Below are 15,517 nucleotides of genomic sequence, written 5' to 3' on the forward strand. Positions count from 1 at the left end.
GGGGGCTGCTCGAGCGGGCCCCGCCGGGGAAGGGCGGCGGGAGGGCCGCGCGGCCGCGGTCTGCAGGGCTGGGGGCCGCGGGGCCAGGGGCTGCGGAGCGGGCCAGGCTCTGTAGGAGCGCAGGCGGCCCCGGCTGCCTTCCCTGCCCTCGGGGCTGCCGCAGTCGCCCCCTCCCGCCCGGCTGTCAGCCTCCAGGGGCTGCGGGCCCCGCTCCCTGGCCTGGCTCGGGCAGACGTGCCGTGGGGTCTGTGGACGCCATCCCTCCAGATCGAGGGGCGCGCAGTTGCACACCCGCGCCGGGATGCTCGGGATCCCGAGTCTGGTTCCCGCGACCTTGGCCAAGGCACTGACCCTCGCTGTTCCTCTGTTTTCCCCTAGGGAAAGTGGGGAAATGTCTACCCTTTTGGACAGGATTGTTGTCAGGCTGTCTGAATGTGTGTGAAAGCGCCTGGGCAGGAGTCCGGGCTCATATGTGGGAAATTGGGTGGGATCCTGCCCCATGCTGGTGTGAGTAGAACAGAAACCCCCTCCCCATCCGCCCAGAGACCCCCATCCCCGCGCTCCTCCAGTGCCTAGTCATTGCACATTCAGTGCCTAGCAGTGTCAGAGCGGGCCCTGCCCACCTCCCCTACCACTCCCACCACCCAGAGCTCTGCTCTCCAGTCCCACCCATCGTCTCCTCTGTCTCAAAGGTGCAGCCCCGTTTACCTCGGGACCTTTGCACTTCTGTTTCCAATGCTTGGAGCTGTCTCCGGTATCTGCACAGCTGGCTCCTTCTGGTCAGATGTCTCGTTTTCCACGAGGCCTTCCTTGACCACTGTCTTTCTCCCCTTAGTCATCCTCTCTCATTATTTTGTTTAATTTTCTTTCTAGCATTCACTCTGGTTTGAAACGACTCTATTGGTTTGTCTGTTGATTTTGTTTCCTCTACTAGGATGTAGCTTTTTGAAAACAGGTAGTTGTCTGATTTGTCCACAGCGTTATCCCCAGTGCTTAAAAGGCACACAGTATTCAGTGATATCAGTTCAGTGAACGAATGAATGACCCTGCCGCTGTTGCTTCTGCTCTGTCAGTTTATTTAGTGACTTCTGACTAACTTGTGAAATATGTAAGCAGATGGAAGCTTGTTCTCATTTTGCAAAACATTTTAATGTCCTTGACCCCTTTATTTGGTAACTGTCAGAACAAGCTGTGATATAAAATTTTACATTTTTGTAATATTTTAGCTCTAATTTCCTTCCATACATTCAGGAGGCAGTTACTGAATTCTGTGTTATCTAGGTCAGGCTTTCTGCTCGGCCCTGGGGACACAAAGGCAATAGCAACAGGGTCCCTTCCTCCAGAGAGCCCAGTAGAGGCGGCAGACATGTGGACAGGTTAGTGCCAGGACAGTGTGATGCTTGCTGTCCTGGAGGGGCTGCACTTTGGAAATGTGGAGGAGGTGACAGGTGGTGCTAGAGCCTTGAAGGGTGATGAGAAATTGGCCAGGCAGGGGAGAGGCACAGAAGGGGGGGAAAGGGCAGGGTGAAGGAAGGACATTCGGCCAATGTGGGGTCAGAAATGAGTCTGCAGGGTGGTGGGGATCCTGGAAAACCAAACCTCACCCCGCAATCTTAAAAAAGAAGTCAGAACTCTACATTGTATTTCTGTGCTCCTGATTCTCAAGTGTTGGCAGTAGCTAATTTTTAAAAAATTTTAATGCTCTGAGCCATGCAAAATTCATTTAGCTTGGTTGCAGGACTGTCGGATCTCCAGGGCAGGGTATGTAGGAGGGAAGAGCAGTGATGAGCTGAAAAGGTAGCCCAAGGCCAGGGGAGCTGGGCCCTGTTTGTCCAGGTACTCTCAGTTCATTGTCACTGGAGCCCCATGAGTAACAGCTATGAAACCCATTTCCACAGAGAAGGACGTGGAGGCTCCCGGAGTTTCAGCAGTTGGCTTCATAGCAGGCAGCTTGGAAAGTGAAATTTGAACCCAGGTCTCCCCCCAGATAAACATCCTTTCCTGGGTGCCTCAGCTCTGACTGTTCTCTTCTGGCTTTTAATTTGTTCTGAAAGAATAACATCCAATCTAGATGTTTTCCTTCATTTAACGCCCCACCTTTTTTTTTTTTTTTTCCCAAAAGGATCCTGCAGGGTTAAAAGTAGTCCTATTTTGGCATAGTCTTCTCTGGAGAGCTTTGATATTCCTGAGGATTAAATTTTTGGGATGCCAAGACAGACTAAAATGTGTTTAAAATAAGTGTTGGAGGGCATATTCAATTTGTCTGTTTAAAATAAAATGTTCTTAATTTTCTGGATAAAGAAAAGTGCCAGATGAATCAATTAACAGTGAGTAAAGCAGTTGTTTTCGTGATGCATAAGGTGAAACAGAAACCACATTTTCTTAGCGCTTGATTTGGCACTAAGGCAGCTATCTATGGTTTAAATATGTAGCTATACTTCTCCATGGATGAAGAAGATGATTTTTTTTTACATCATTTTCTTGAAGAATAATTAAATTTGCACTTGGCCTTTTGTGATTGCCTGAACTAGTTTCAAGGTCAGTCCTCATTTTAACTGTTTATCACGAGAACTTTTAAACAGAGACAAAATTAAACGATAGTATCCAGTTTCCACAGTTATCAGCTCCTGGCCATCTTGTTTCACCCCCAAATTACTTTCAAGCAAAACCTAAATACCATGTCATTTCATCCATGAATATTTCAGTATCTATCGCTAAAAGATAGGGACTCATTTAAACTTGGAAATGCAATAATTCCTTCATATACTCAAACAACCAGTCACTATTGAAATTTCCAGTTGCCCCATACATTTTATGGCTCTTTAACAGTTTGTTTACTGGAATCAGGATCCAGATAAGGTCCATACATTGTGATTGGTTGATACATCTCTTAAGTTTCTTTTAATCTGTAGATTCCCCCTCTGTTTCTTTTTCTTTGTTTGTTTTCCTCGTAGTTTATTTGTTGAAGCAATTGGTTGTTCTGTAGCATTTCCGTGGTTGGGGTTTTACTGACTGCATCTCTGCAGTGTAATTTAACATGTTTCTCTGTATTTCCTGAAAATTCGTAGTTAACTGTAGATGTGGCTCGGTCAGATTCAGGATGCCCTAGCCAGGGTGCTCGCTTCCACCTCGACGCAGGTAGGCCCATGCTGCTAACGTCACAGCGTTATGTTATGCTCAGTGCCCAGTCCCATTGATTCACTAGGGGTTGTATTAATTGGGAGACAAGTTTATGTATCTCTTGCACAACGAAAGCTCATTGTTTTAGATTTTATATTGGCCTTTGAATCGCCAGTTAAAATATTTTTAATCGATATCTCAAATCCTCTTTGGACAACATTGGGGTATAAATTAATAGATAGAAAAATAATGAGCAAGTGTAGTCACCGTTTTAACATAGGACTTCCTTATAGCTAAAGAAGCTTACTAAACATTTGAAGGTGAAATACAACAAATTTGATTTTATTTAAGGTATTTGGGGTTTTTTTGGTTTTTTTTGTGTGTTTTTGATCCCATAAAATATTCCATTCTTCTTCTCTGCCCCCAGCTAATTTTACTTTAGTATCTTTCTTAAGCAAAGACTGCACACTCTAAAACTTTTCAGAAATAGTAATACTGGATTCCAAGGATACATGGATGACAAATGAGATAGTTACCTTTTTCTTAAAAATGAGGCATTAATATTAACTACCTTTATGGTAAATGTGTTCTTGCCTATTCTGAAGTTGTAATTTGAAGTATTTCTATAAGTGAATTTTTCGGCTATGAGGAGAATGAACAGTGTGAACACCTTTTAGTAGTATACCAAAAGTCTGTCTTTCCATAGGCCAGGATAAGAAAAACTTGGGGATTTGTTCAAAAAACAGTTTTATCCTCCCTCCCGCACACTGATGCAAAGAGAAAAAAGAATGACTGCTTTTAAAAGAACTTCCTTCAAAAAGCTACATGTGCAAGGAGATATGTATTTGTATGGATCTGTAAGTGATTTCAATCATGAGGCTATTTAAGTATTCTGTATCTCAACCAGTGCTGCTGTTAGTTTGATTTTAACATATCTCGGGTTGAGGGTGCAGCCCAGGTAACAAATCCACCAGCTCTGATTCTAAAATCAAAATCCATTTCACCAACTCTTAACTAGACTCTCAGAAACATAGCACCTCTTACGCAGCAGATGTCTTCAATAAATGTTCTGAAACGTCACCTGCCGGCCACAACCTCGGATGAAAATTCTGTGCCCTGCCTCCTGTCTGTTGTCTCGGACCGAGGTGCTCACCCAGTAATGGCCGTGTCGTCCGTTCTCCCCCTTACCAGATTTTAGTTCACACTTTCAGAATGCAAACATTTGTTTGGGGGAGCAGTAAATAGCATGGGTGTGGTCAGCTGACTTAGAGACCTTGCCCTGTGCTGGGCACTGTGCTCTCTGTCCCCTGAGGCTGATTCTAGGCTCCTCCCTGTTTTACAGATGAGTGTAGTCCAAGATCGTCCAGCTAAGTGGCAGGCCTGTTGCCCTCTGACCCCAGAGTCCCAATCTGTTTTTTTAAATAGGTATCTATATTGTAATATTATGTGTCACAATTATGTATCTAAAGAGAAAATCTAGAAATCCTAATCCAGACAGCGATTTTGACAATTCTTATAAGAAATATTCACTCTAAATACTATAATTTAGAAGTAATACATGTTTTTTCTTTTTACTTTTTGGCCCCCTTTACCCATTTCTCCTACCCCAACCCCATCTCTGGCAACCACCAATCTGTTCTCTTTATTTATAAGGTTGGTGGTTTTCGTTTTTATTTTTTTATATCCCTCATATAAGAGACGTCATGCAGTATTTATCTTTTCTTTCAAGGTTTTACTTATTTATTTGAGAGAGCAAGCAAGCATGTGTGCAGGAGCAGGGGGAGGGAGAAGCAGACTCGCCGCTGAGCAGGGAGCCTGATGCAACACGGGGCTCGATCCCAGGACCCTGGGATCATGATCAGAGCTGAAGGCAGACACTTAACCAACTGAGCCACCCAGGTGCCCCAGTATTTATCTTTCTCTATCTGACTTCTTTCACTTAGCATAACACCCTTGAGGTCTGTCTATATTGTCATAAATGGCAAATTTCCTTCTTTTATGTAATATTCGATTGTGTAGGTAGGTAAACCACATCTTCTTGATCCACTCACCCATTGATGGACACTAAGTTGTTTCCACATCTTGGCTGTTGTAAATAATGCTAGAGTGAACATGGGGGTGCAGATATCTTTTCAAGTTAGTGTTTTGTTTCTTTGGGTAAATATCTTGAAGTGGAATTGCTGGATCAAATGGTAGCTCTATTTTTAATATTTCGAGGAACCTCCATACTGTTTTCCCAAGAAGCTGCCCCTGTTTACATTCCCACCAAGAGAGACAAGGGTTCCCTTTTCTCTACATCCTCGCCGACACTTGTCATTTCTTGTCTTTTTGGTGTTATCCATTCTGTGGGCCCGAGGTGATATGTCACTGTGGTTTTGATTTGCGTTTCCCTAGTGATTAATGATGTTGAGCATCTTTTTATGTACCTGCTGGCCATCTGTATGTCTTCTTTGGAGAACTGTCTATTCAGATCTTCTGCACATTTTTTAAGTCAGATTGTTTGTGGTTTTTTAAAGATTTTATTTATCTATTTGAGAGAGAGCCCATGAGCAAGGGTGGAAGGGAGGAGTGAAGAGAGAGAGAGAGAGAGGGAAAAAATCTCAAGCAGACTCCCTGCTGATCGTGGAGCCCCATGCAGGGCTCGATCCCATGACCCTGAGATCAGGACCTGAGTCAAAACCAAGAGTTGGATGCTCAACCCACTGAGTCACCCAGGTGCCCCGGATTGTTTGTATTTTTTTGCCACTGAGTAAATGCTTATATATTTTGGATATTAGCCCCTTATCAGATAGATGATTTGCAAATATTTTTCCCATTCTGTAGGTTGCCTTTTATTTTGTTGATGGTTTCCTTTGCTGTGCAGGGGCTTTCTAGTTTGATGTAGTCCCACTTGTTTATATTTGGTTTTGTTGTTTTTGTTGCCAGGTTAAAAAAATCCATTGTCAAGACCAATGTCCAGGAGCTTACCACCTATTTCCTTCTAGGCATTTTATGGTTTTAAGATTTATGCTCAAGTCTTTAATCCATCTTAAGTTAATTTTTGTGTATACTGTAAGAGTGGTTGAGTTTTATTCTTTGGCATGTGGCTGTCCACTTTTCCCAGCACCATATACGGAAGAGACTGTCCTTTCCCCGTTGTATATCATCAGCTCCTTTGTCATAAATTAATCAACCGTATCTATGTGTTTATTTCTGGGCTTTCTATTCTTTCATTGATCTGTGTTGTCTGTTTTCATGCCCATACCATACTGTCTTAATTACTAGAGCTTTATAATACTTAATTATTATAGCTTTGAAATCAGGGAGCTTGATGCCTCCAGCTTTGTTCTTCTTTCTTAAAATTGCTCTGGCTATTCAGAATCTTCTGTAGTTCCATACAAATTTTAGGATTATTGCTTCTATTTCTATGGAAACTGGAATTTGGATAGGAATTGTATTGAATCTTTAAATTGCCTTGGGTAGTATGGACATCTTAACAAGATTGATTTTTCCAATCCATGAACACACAATATCTCTCCATTCATTTGTGTCTTTAATTTTTTCCATTAATGCTTCCTAGTTTTCAGTATAGAGGTCTGTCACCTCCTTGTTTAAAGTTATTCTGTTCTTTTTGATGCAGTTGTGAAAGCATCATTTAATTTCTCTTTCTGAGGGTTCACCAGCGTATAGAGACACCAAAGATGTTTGTGCGTCGAACATGTATCCTCATCTTTACAGAATGTGTTTTATTCTAACAGTTTTTTGGTGTAGTCTGCCCAGGAGCCTGCCCCCCCGACTCCAGAGCCCTGATGCTAACTAACCACGGCACCCCACTGTCCCAGCATGTTTCTTCTCCCGCTTAGTTTTGCCTTTAACAGACATTTACTGGGCACCCACTGTGTAATTAGTAGAGGATTAGGAAGCGAATCAGACACATTTTCTGCCCTTAAGGGGCTCACGAGTACAAGTGGAGAGAGACGTGCGATGCAGTATAAAAAGGATAGGTTGTGGTGCCAAACGTGGGGGCGTGCCCAGCACGTGTGTGCACTAGATTTGGAAGGAGCATGAAGGTTGGCCAGGAGAACAGAATGGGGAGGGGAGTCTCTTCAGGCAGACGAAACAGCTTAGGAAGAGGCCCGAAGGTGTGTGGGAAGCCGGAGCATCAGCCGGGGTCTCAGGTGAGAGTGGGCCGCAGGTCCTGTGACCTCCTCTGCTGTGCTAAGGGTTAGAGCTTTATTCTGCAGGCGGTTGGTCACTATCAAAGGAATTTAAGCCAGAGAGCAATATGACCACTGCGCATGTGCAACAAATCTCTCTCTCTCTCTCTCTCTCTCCCTCTCTCTCTCTCTCTTAATTACTTATTTTGAAATCTAGGTTCATAAGAAATTGTAAAAATAATACAGAGAGTTCCCATGCATCCTTCACCCAGCTTCCCCCATTGGTTGTGTATTTACATAACCGCAGTACAACGTCAAAGCTAGGAACGTGACGTTGGTGCACTGTGTGTGCACAGTGCTGTGGCATTTTATCACATGCAGAGAGCGGTATAAACACCACCACACCGTCAGGATACAGGACCATTTCGTCATCCCAGAGATCTCCCTTGTGCTACCCTTTACAGCCACACTCTCAGAGAGAGAAAGAGACAGAAACAGAGCGAGCGAGAGAGAAACAGAGAAAAAGGGAAAAGGGAAGACAAGGAGCATAAGTTCATGGTTTCATTAAATGAACACCTCATGATTGCCTCAAAATTATTCATCAGCTGACTGAAAGGTAACTACTATTGTGCTTTAAAGTCAAAATCCTTGTACCTAAAATTTCCTTTCTGGATCATTTCACTCAGCATCAAGATGGTTCTGGAAAAGTCTGCCTACCTCCTTCTTCCCTATGATCACCCAGGAGGGGAAGCCAAAAACCAAACTTACCCTCAGGGCACCTACTCAAAGCTATTATTAGATCATCATTCTGATGATCTAATAATCCCCCCCCACTCCCCACCATTCTTAAGGCTGGCAACCACTGATCTGGTCCACAGCTCTGTAATTCTGTCATTTCAAGAATGTTGTGTAAATGAAATTATACTGTACGGACCTTTGGAGATTGGCTTTTTCTCTTAAGGATGATGCCCTTGAGATCCACCCAGGTTGTTGAGAGGATCAGTTGTTAGTTCATTTCTCTTGCTGACTGGTGTTCCATAGTATGGATGGACAGCACTTTGCTTAACCATTCACCCACTGAAGGACACCTGGATTGTTTCCAGTGTTGAGCTGTTAAAAAATGTAGGTGCTGGGGCGCCTGGGTGGCTCAGTCGTTGAGCGTCTGCCTTCGGTTCAGGTCATGATCCCAGGGTCCTGGGATCGAACCCCACGTCGGGCTCCCTGCTCCACTGAGAGCCTGCCTCTTCCTCTCCCACTCCCCCTGCTTGTGTTCCCTCTCTTGGTGGCTGTCTCTCTCTCTGTCAAATAAATAAAATCTTTAGAAAAAAAAACATAGGTGCTATGAGCACCCGTGTACAGTTTTGTTTTTGAGATTTTATTTATTTGTTAGGGAGAGCACGAGGCAGAGGGCAGAAGGAGAAGCAGACTCCCTACTGAGCAGGGAGCCCAATGTGGGGCTCAGTCTCAGGACCCTGGGATCATGACCTGAGCCGAAGGCAGACGCTTTACCAACTGAGCCACCCTGGTGCCCCACCCATGTAGTTTTTTATGCAGGCAGATCTCCCTTTCTAAATAGCGTGTGTGCAGTGGTTTGGAGGTAGCAGGAATGGAGGCCGGGATGGTACTTGGGCGGTTGCCATGTCGAGGGAGCGCTGAGAATGCCATACCCAGAGCACGGGGAGTCGGGGGTGAAGAGGGGGAACGGACAGGCCTTGGGTACCTTCAGGCGGCCTGCGGGGAGGAGTCGTCAGTGGACCCTTCCTTCAGATCCAACCGTGGGTGCTGTGATCACCAAACATGAGTGGTCATCCTTTATTGTAGTTTGTAGTGTGATTAATGAGCTGATGTCCAGAAGGATGACTCTGACATGCTGTAAGGCTCTTGATCATCAAAGAAAGATGAAGTTGTTGTGCTGTGCCATTTTTGATAAGAATTAAGGAGGAAAAAAGAAAATTTGATTAAAAACTTAAATAGCAAGTATTGAAACTAAGAGGGAGATTATGAAAATCCACTTTTAATCACAGCAGTCAGTTAATTTAGACATTACGTGTCCTGGGTATTCTGAACCATTCGTGTGGTCGAAGGTTGGCCTGAGTCTGTGGATGACTGACTCACCATCATCAGAAGAAAATGTCTTGGTGGAGTGAAGCCAGCAGGATGAGATGAAAAGACCTGTGTTTTTTCCTGGCCTGGTCCTGATCAGCCCTTGGCCACATTCCTTCACTTTCTAAATACAGTGAGAGATATTAATTAGAATGGTGTATTGGGAAGGCATAGTGTCGTCACACACACCTAAATTGAGATCCGGGCCTTGCCACTCTCCATCTGGGGATCTGGGCAGCTCCCTCACTGTCTTCTAGCTCTTGTCCTCATCTGCGGAGTGGGGGCAGTGCTGCTCCCCTGACGGGCTGTGAGGGGGGCCTTCATAACCCTGCAGCTCAGAGCCTGGCCCACCCTCCTGCCTCCAGTCTTGGCTGCCCCAAACCTACCCTACATTTAGGTCTCAGCTTTTCATTTAAAAGGGTTTAATTTGTTGTGGTTTTTTTTAAAATGTGAGATATGTGCATGACTAAAAAAAAAAAACCAACAGAAAGTTATAATGGGAAGAGTGAAAGTCTCATTTCCCCGTGTCTTTGCACTTGCTAGCATGTTGTGCGCGTGTGGACAGGGCCTTTCCCATAGACTGACATTTACCACATGCACTCTCAACTTGCTTTATTGCCTTTATATAGCTCAGACATCATTCCTTTTCAGTACACAAAGTCCCTGCATTATTTTTAATGGCTTTATTATGCTTTTATGCCGTAATTTATTCACTCATTCCAAGTGTACATTTTAGGTTATTTCTTGGTTTTTTGGCAGTTACAAGAAGTACCACAAACATTCTTGCACAAATATCTTTGAGCATTTGTACATATATATATTTGTCCAATACATTTATAGACTGGTAGTTGCCAGGTTAGGAGTCACGTGCCCTTAAATTTTTCATTAGATATTACATGTTCTCCTCCCAAAAAATGTTTTGCCAATTTATAGTGCTTGCCAGCACGAATGAGAAGGCCTGTTCCCGCACACCTGGGTTGAGACTGTGAACAAACGTGCACTCAGGTCTTGACTTCTCCTGGAAACCTTCCTTTACACCCATGTCTCACTCGCACACACCCTCCGCTCATTCACTGGCTCCCCCCGACACACCACTCTGCCGGGCTCCTGCCCTTGGGCCCGCATCTACGCCTAGGACACTTCCTAGGTGGTGTAGTGATTATGCTCTTGGCCGTTGGAGGCAAGGGACTATCTGGTGAGTGCCCTCTTGACAGCCTTTACCTTGTGCTTGGTGCCAGGAGGCCCTCATGCAATGGTGGGAGGTCTCAGCGAATGGTAGCTGGTGTCCCCACAGGATTTGGACATTAATATTATATTTACAGTAGTCGAATTGCTTATATCTAGAAGAATACTAGAGTTAGGGAATTTTTTTAAAAAAGCATTTCTTATTCCAGGCTCTAAACAAGTAGGAATGTTCCTCCTACCCAGCGTTTATCTGTAGAGTGGGTAGATTTTACTCCAGAATTCCTGGAGGGGATTCTACAAGAGTCTTCAGTCTTAGACAAATAGGTATTTTTAGATCAGAGTATTTCATTCAACAAGGATTCATTGAAGCAGCATGGTGAAGGGGGAGGGGCACGGACGTGAGCCAGACGCCTGCAGCAAAGGCTGGGCCGACTCCTTCCCTTGAGGTGTCCGCCCAACACGCATAGATCTGAAGAACCCAGGGAGCAGGATGTGTCCCCTTGTGTCCCCCAAGGAGACATTGGACATTACCTTAAATTTCTCAATGTGTGAGAGGGAAGGCAGACCCTCCCTGCTTTTGAGGTGCTCCCAGCCTGCGGAGGAGGGAGACACAGGCAGACCTGCAGAAACTGAGTGATGGCACAGAAGCAGGCGGGCGGGCACTGGGTTCCCCAGCGGGGAGCCCTGGGGAGGAACCAGCACCCACTGGTGAGGGAAGTGAAGGCAGTGACTGCACCTTCAGCGTGTTGATAACGTGGTTGTGTGAGGAATTCGTACACTTCCCAATTTCTGAACTGCCTTCTAAAACCCAGCTGACGTCCATTTTGTTGAAATATAATCTCTGCAGAGTTGGTTTCATTAATAGTTCAATTACCGGCTTCCTTGGGTGGCCCCGAGGCGCTTTCTCATGCTCACGAAGCCCAAGGTTGACAGAGACGGTGGCTTTGACAGCTTCTTTCTTAGGTGAATTTTTTTTCCCCTACTAAATGCAACGTCCTTTAATTTAAAAATTATCTTACACCTTGAGATGAAAACCTATCAATTCTCGAACCTGATGATGTAATGTTCTGCCCAGATCCACAAAAGCTAACCTCACAGTGTGGCAGGCAGAGCGCAGGTCCCTGCATCTGTAGCGGAGAGCTCGGGGTTGCCCCCCAAGGGTTCCCTCGGTTTGCACTGGCCTCCGTGCATGCAGGTGGGCCACGGTGGGGGTGGCGCGGTGCCGCAAGGTCGTTCAGGACTCCGGCAAGTGGGCGGCACTGCCCTCTTCGGCACGTGACTTCCATCTCTGGGTCTGTGACAGCAGTTCCCCCAGCCAGCAGCGAGGGAGGAAGATATGTTGGACAGCAAGCAGCTTTCTTTTACAAAAAGAAAGAGAAGAGAACTGCTGTTGAAGTCACGTGCATGGCTCTGCTCACACCTCAGCTGCCCCAAGCTGGTCGTCCGGCCACACCTGGCTGCTGGGAATGCAGTCAGATGGCATCTCTAGTTGGGCAGCCATCTGTCCAGCTGGAGCGGGGAGGCTTCGGTCCTAAAGTGAAGGACGGAGGAGTGGGTCGTGGAGCTCGTCACCGGCCTGTGGCCATCATGCTGCTCGTCCCCCAGGCAGGCAGATTCCTCTGTCCGAAGCCAGACTCGGAGACTGCGCGTGCGTCCAGCCTCCCTCCAGCTGCTTCACCTGGTTTCCCCTCATCTTCTCCATGTTCCGTACATGCTTCCTCCAAACCAGGCATTCCCTTCTCATCCACATCCACTGCGACGCTGTCCTGTTTTGCCAGGTCTCCCTGTCTTCAGTCCTGCCCGCCCCGAGCCATCCCTCTCTCAGGCTCCTGAATGACCGCTCTGAAAAGCATGTCAGAGCGTATGCCTCTCTGCCTCGATGGCTCCGCAGCCCCCTGGCCTGGGCCCAGATGGCTCCCAGCAGCTTCAGGGCCCATGGTGACCTGGCCTGCTTTTCTCAATCCAGCTTCTTTTCCCCACTGCCCAGCAGGACTACATCCAGTGACCAGTCATGCTTCACCTCTCTGCACATGCTTCCTCTCTTCCCCCCGCCCAGAGCCTTCTCTGTCCTCATGTTGTTTTGGGGCTCTTCCTGAGTGTGCCCGCAGTGTCAGCTCACCGAGGGCAGGCACACTGGCTGCTCCGGCCCAGGACTTTGTCCACGGTGGTGTCAGGAAGTGTTTGGAATGACCAGAGTGCTGGTGTGCTGCAGTAGGCTGGTTCCCTGCCTTTTCACCCAGTCTGTTTCTGAGCCTTCACACTTGTACCCCAATAGCCAGTTGGAGCAATTCACCAGGTCTGTGCACAGTCAGCTCGAGCTCTGTACCTCTGCTGTCTGTCTCTGGCAGGAGTCCAGGGCAGATGCCACCTCCTCCATGAAGTTCTCCTGGTCCTCTGCACCCCCGCCAGTGTGCAGGACCTCTTTTGCCTTTTGATTTGGTTTCCTTCTCGCTTATGCCTTTATGTTATTATAATATGGATAACAGACTTCTTCCCTCAACTAGTGAATTATATGTGGCTTTGAGACTAGCTGATTTTGGGGTGCTTGGGTGGCTTGGTCGGTTAAGCCTCCGACTCTTGTCCAGAGCCCTTTTGGGCTCCACGCTCAGTGGGGAGTCTGCTTGAGATTCTCTCTCTCCCTCTGCCCCTCCCCACTCACTCACTCTCTCTCTTCTCCTCTCGAAATAAATAAAATCTTTAAAAAAACAATAAGACTAGCGGATCTTGCTCTTTCACCTATGTTCCTTAACACTCCCTTGTACAAAAGCACCCCTTAAGTGTTGAGTTGAATTGTCTCAGCCTCCTAAAAACTATAAAAAATTAATTTTTAGAAATGGATATTCCTTCAGATGTCAGTAAAATAAAGCAGCATTGTGGAGAAATCATTAGAGACTGAATTATGGGTCAGAGCAGTGAAAGTTTATTGGATGCTTCTACTGTCGCCCTTTCCCCGCAGTGTGACATGCCTCAGGAAGCAAGACAGACCTGGCCCCACCCTCCTGGAGCTTAGGGTCCCTTCCTCAGCACAGCATGGCGTGACCAGGCCTGTTAGCTCACAGAGTACCAGGGGCTGGTAATCCTGCTGTAGGTTGTCGTGAGCAGTGGGTCGATTCGTCTAGTGCAGTGCTGGCTTCCCGGAGGTACTCCCCGGCTGGCGTGCCATGGGTCTCAGTCACAGTGGCTGTCCCTCTGCCACTGCCCTGAGAATTGGTGTTTAAAAAAAAAAGAAAGCTGGGAGGAAGGAGCGAAGGAGTGGTCAGCTGGAGAAACTATTCACTTTGATTTAAATTCTCTGTTTAGGTTTGGTATTAATCAACTTGTTTCCATGTTTAACGGAAATTCTAGGCATTATCATATTGAAATACAAATTATCACTCCAGAAAACTCAGCAGGTCACCATCAAATATGAAATGGTAGAACAAACAGGAATTTGCTGGAGCTGGGCCGTAAAAGTGTAAATTCCCTGTTTTTAAACCGCATGGAATGTTTACCTCTAGGATTTGATTGTTGGTTTTTTAATTTTTTTTTTTAAAGAGCAAAGTAAATAGCTTGCTGCCCTTTAAATAAATGTCTTTAGACAAGAGCCAGGGAACCCAATCAATGTCGCTGCCTGCTGGTTTCGGTTTGCTTGTTTTCTGTATAAAATCACACCAGTGGGGAATCTCAGCCTAGTGCCTAAACCACCAAAGGGCCACTTTGGGGCTGCCAGTTCGGACTAATTTATCATGAATAAATGTCAGAGCATCCATGTCATTGACTGTAGGTTACCACGGTTCTCTGTATAGAGCTGTGTGTATTGAGCCCGCAAGGGATGTGGGGTTTGGGGAACTCGGGCCAACTTCAGGACACGCACGGGCACACACACCCATGTCACCAGGCCCAGCACCCCGTTGTTCTGTAACTTCCCCCATTTGCAGTCACTTTGTTCTCGGACTGGCTTTCTGCTTCATCACTTCACCTGAGCTTGTGAACTTAGAAGAACACTGGCCCTTTTGCAGTTTTTTGCAGGAATCTAGACAGGATCCCTTTGAAACCTCTCCTGAGCGCGCCTTCATCCCTGAGACAGCCCAGCATACGCTGGTCCCACAGGAAGCGAGCCGAGGAGAGTCACTCAGTGACGTAATCTTGTCCTGGCTGGCAAACTGTACGAATACAAGAAAGGCTGGTATTTTTCGTCCACTCCCTTAAAACGTGGTCATGCCGGGCCTCAGCGTTCCTTCCTTTCATGGTGGGCTCAGTACCTCTGAAATGTCGTTGCCTTTTTTTTTTTTTGGCATGTTGCTGAAGTTCAGAACTTGGTGCCGCCAAGCTCTTCGACCTACAGCCCCCTTGTCTCATAGCCAGTAAATTTGCAACACTTGAGTGAGCCACACATGTGTAATCTCAGAACACATGTTCATTCTGTTTTTCTTTTAAGGCCCCTGACAACCGTACCAACTCTTTGGAATATTCTATGATACTACATCATGAGTGACAGTAAATGTGACAGTCAGTTTTACAGTGTACAAGTGGCAGACTCAACCTTCACGGTCCTAAAACGTTACCAGCAGTTGAAGCCAATCGGCTCCGGAGCCCAAGGAATAGTTTGGTAAGTAGGGTCTGTTTCAATAACATGGATCGAGTTTTTGTCATAATAAAAACTAAATTGTCAGAACTTAGAAACACGGATGATTAAAAAAACAAAACTACTCTTTTCTTTGCAATAGGTTTTTGAACTAAATTGAGTCAACCTCTTGCTCTAGTTATATGTAGTTCTATTGTACGATACAAACCTAAATTCTTAGAATGCTGCATAAATGTAAAAAGGTAGCAGTTTTTCTTTTTTTTTCCTGTTTCTTTTTTCTTTTCTTTTTTTTTTCTTTTCCATTCCCCCTTGTCATTAGATGCTAGAGTAATAGGTATGACAGTGAGGTGTAACAGAAATTTGGAGTTTTATTCATTTCTTCATCCTGGCCACCTTTCCCCCTCCCCCT

General features: G+C 45.9%; 1 protein-coding gene across 5 annotated transcripts in view; it reads left to right on the top strand.

Annotated features, from left to right (window-relative positions):
- The first annotated feature begins 7,467 nt into the window (after positions 1-7,467).
- Positions 7,468-15,517, top strand: part of MAPK9 (mitogen-activated protein kinase 9) — a 43,624-nt gene continuing 35,574 nt past the window's right edge. The window contains exons 1-2 of one of the 5 annotated variants that reach the window (XM_034655827.1): positions 7,468-7,872; positions 14,962-15,132. In XM_034655827.1, coding sequence (XP_034511718.1) covers positions 15,011-15,132 — 122 coding nt within the window. In that variant the 5' untranslated portion in view covers positions 7,468-7,872; positions 14,962-15,010. Of the gene's footprint in view, positions 7,873-14,961; positions 15,133-15,517 lie in introns of those variants that run through there. The other 4 variants (XM_002927784.4, XM_019808528.2, XM_002927785.4 and 1 more) reach the window with 4 other exon arrangements.

Source organism: Ailuropoda melanoleuca, chromosome 3, assembly GCF_002007445.2.
Source record: "Ailuropoda melanoleuca isolate Jingjing chromosome 3, ASM200744v2, whole genome shotgun sequence".
Lineage (NCBI taxonomy): Eukaryota > Metazoa > Chordata > Mammalia > Carnivora > Ursidae > Ailuropoda > Ailuropoda melanoleuca.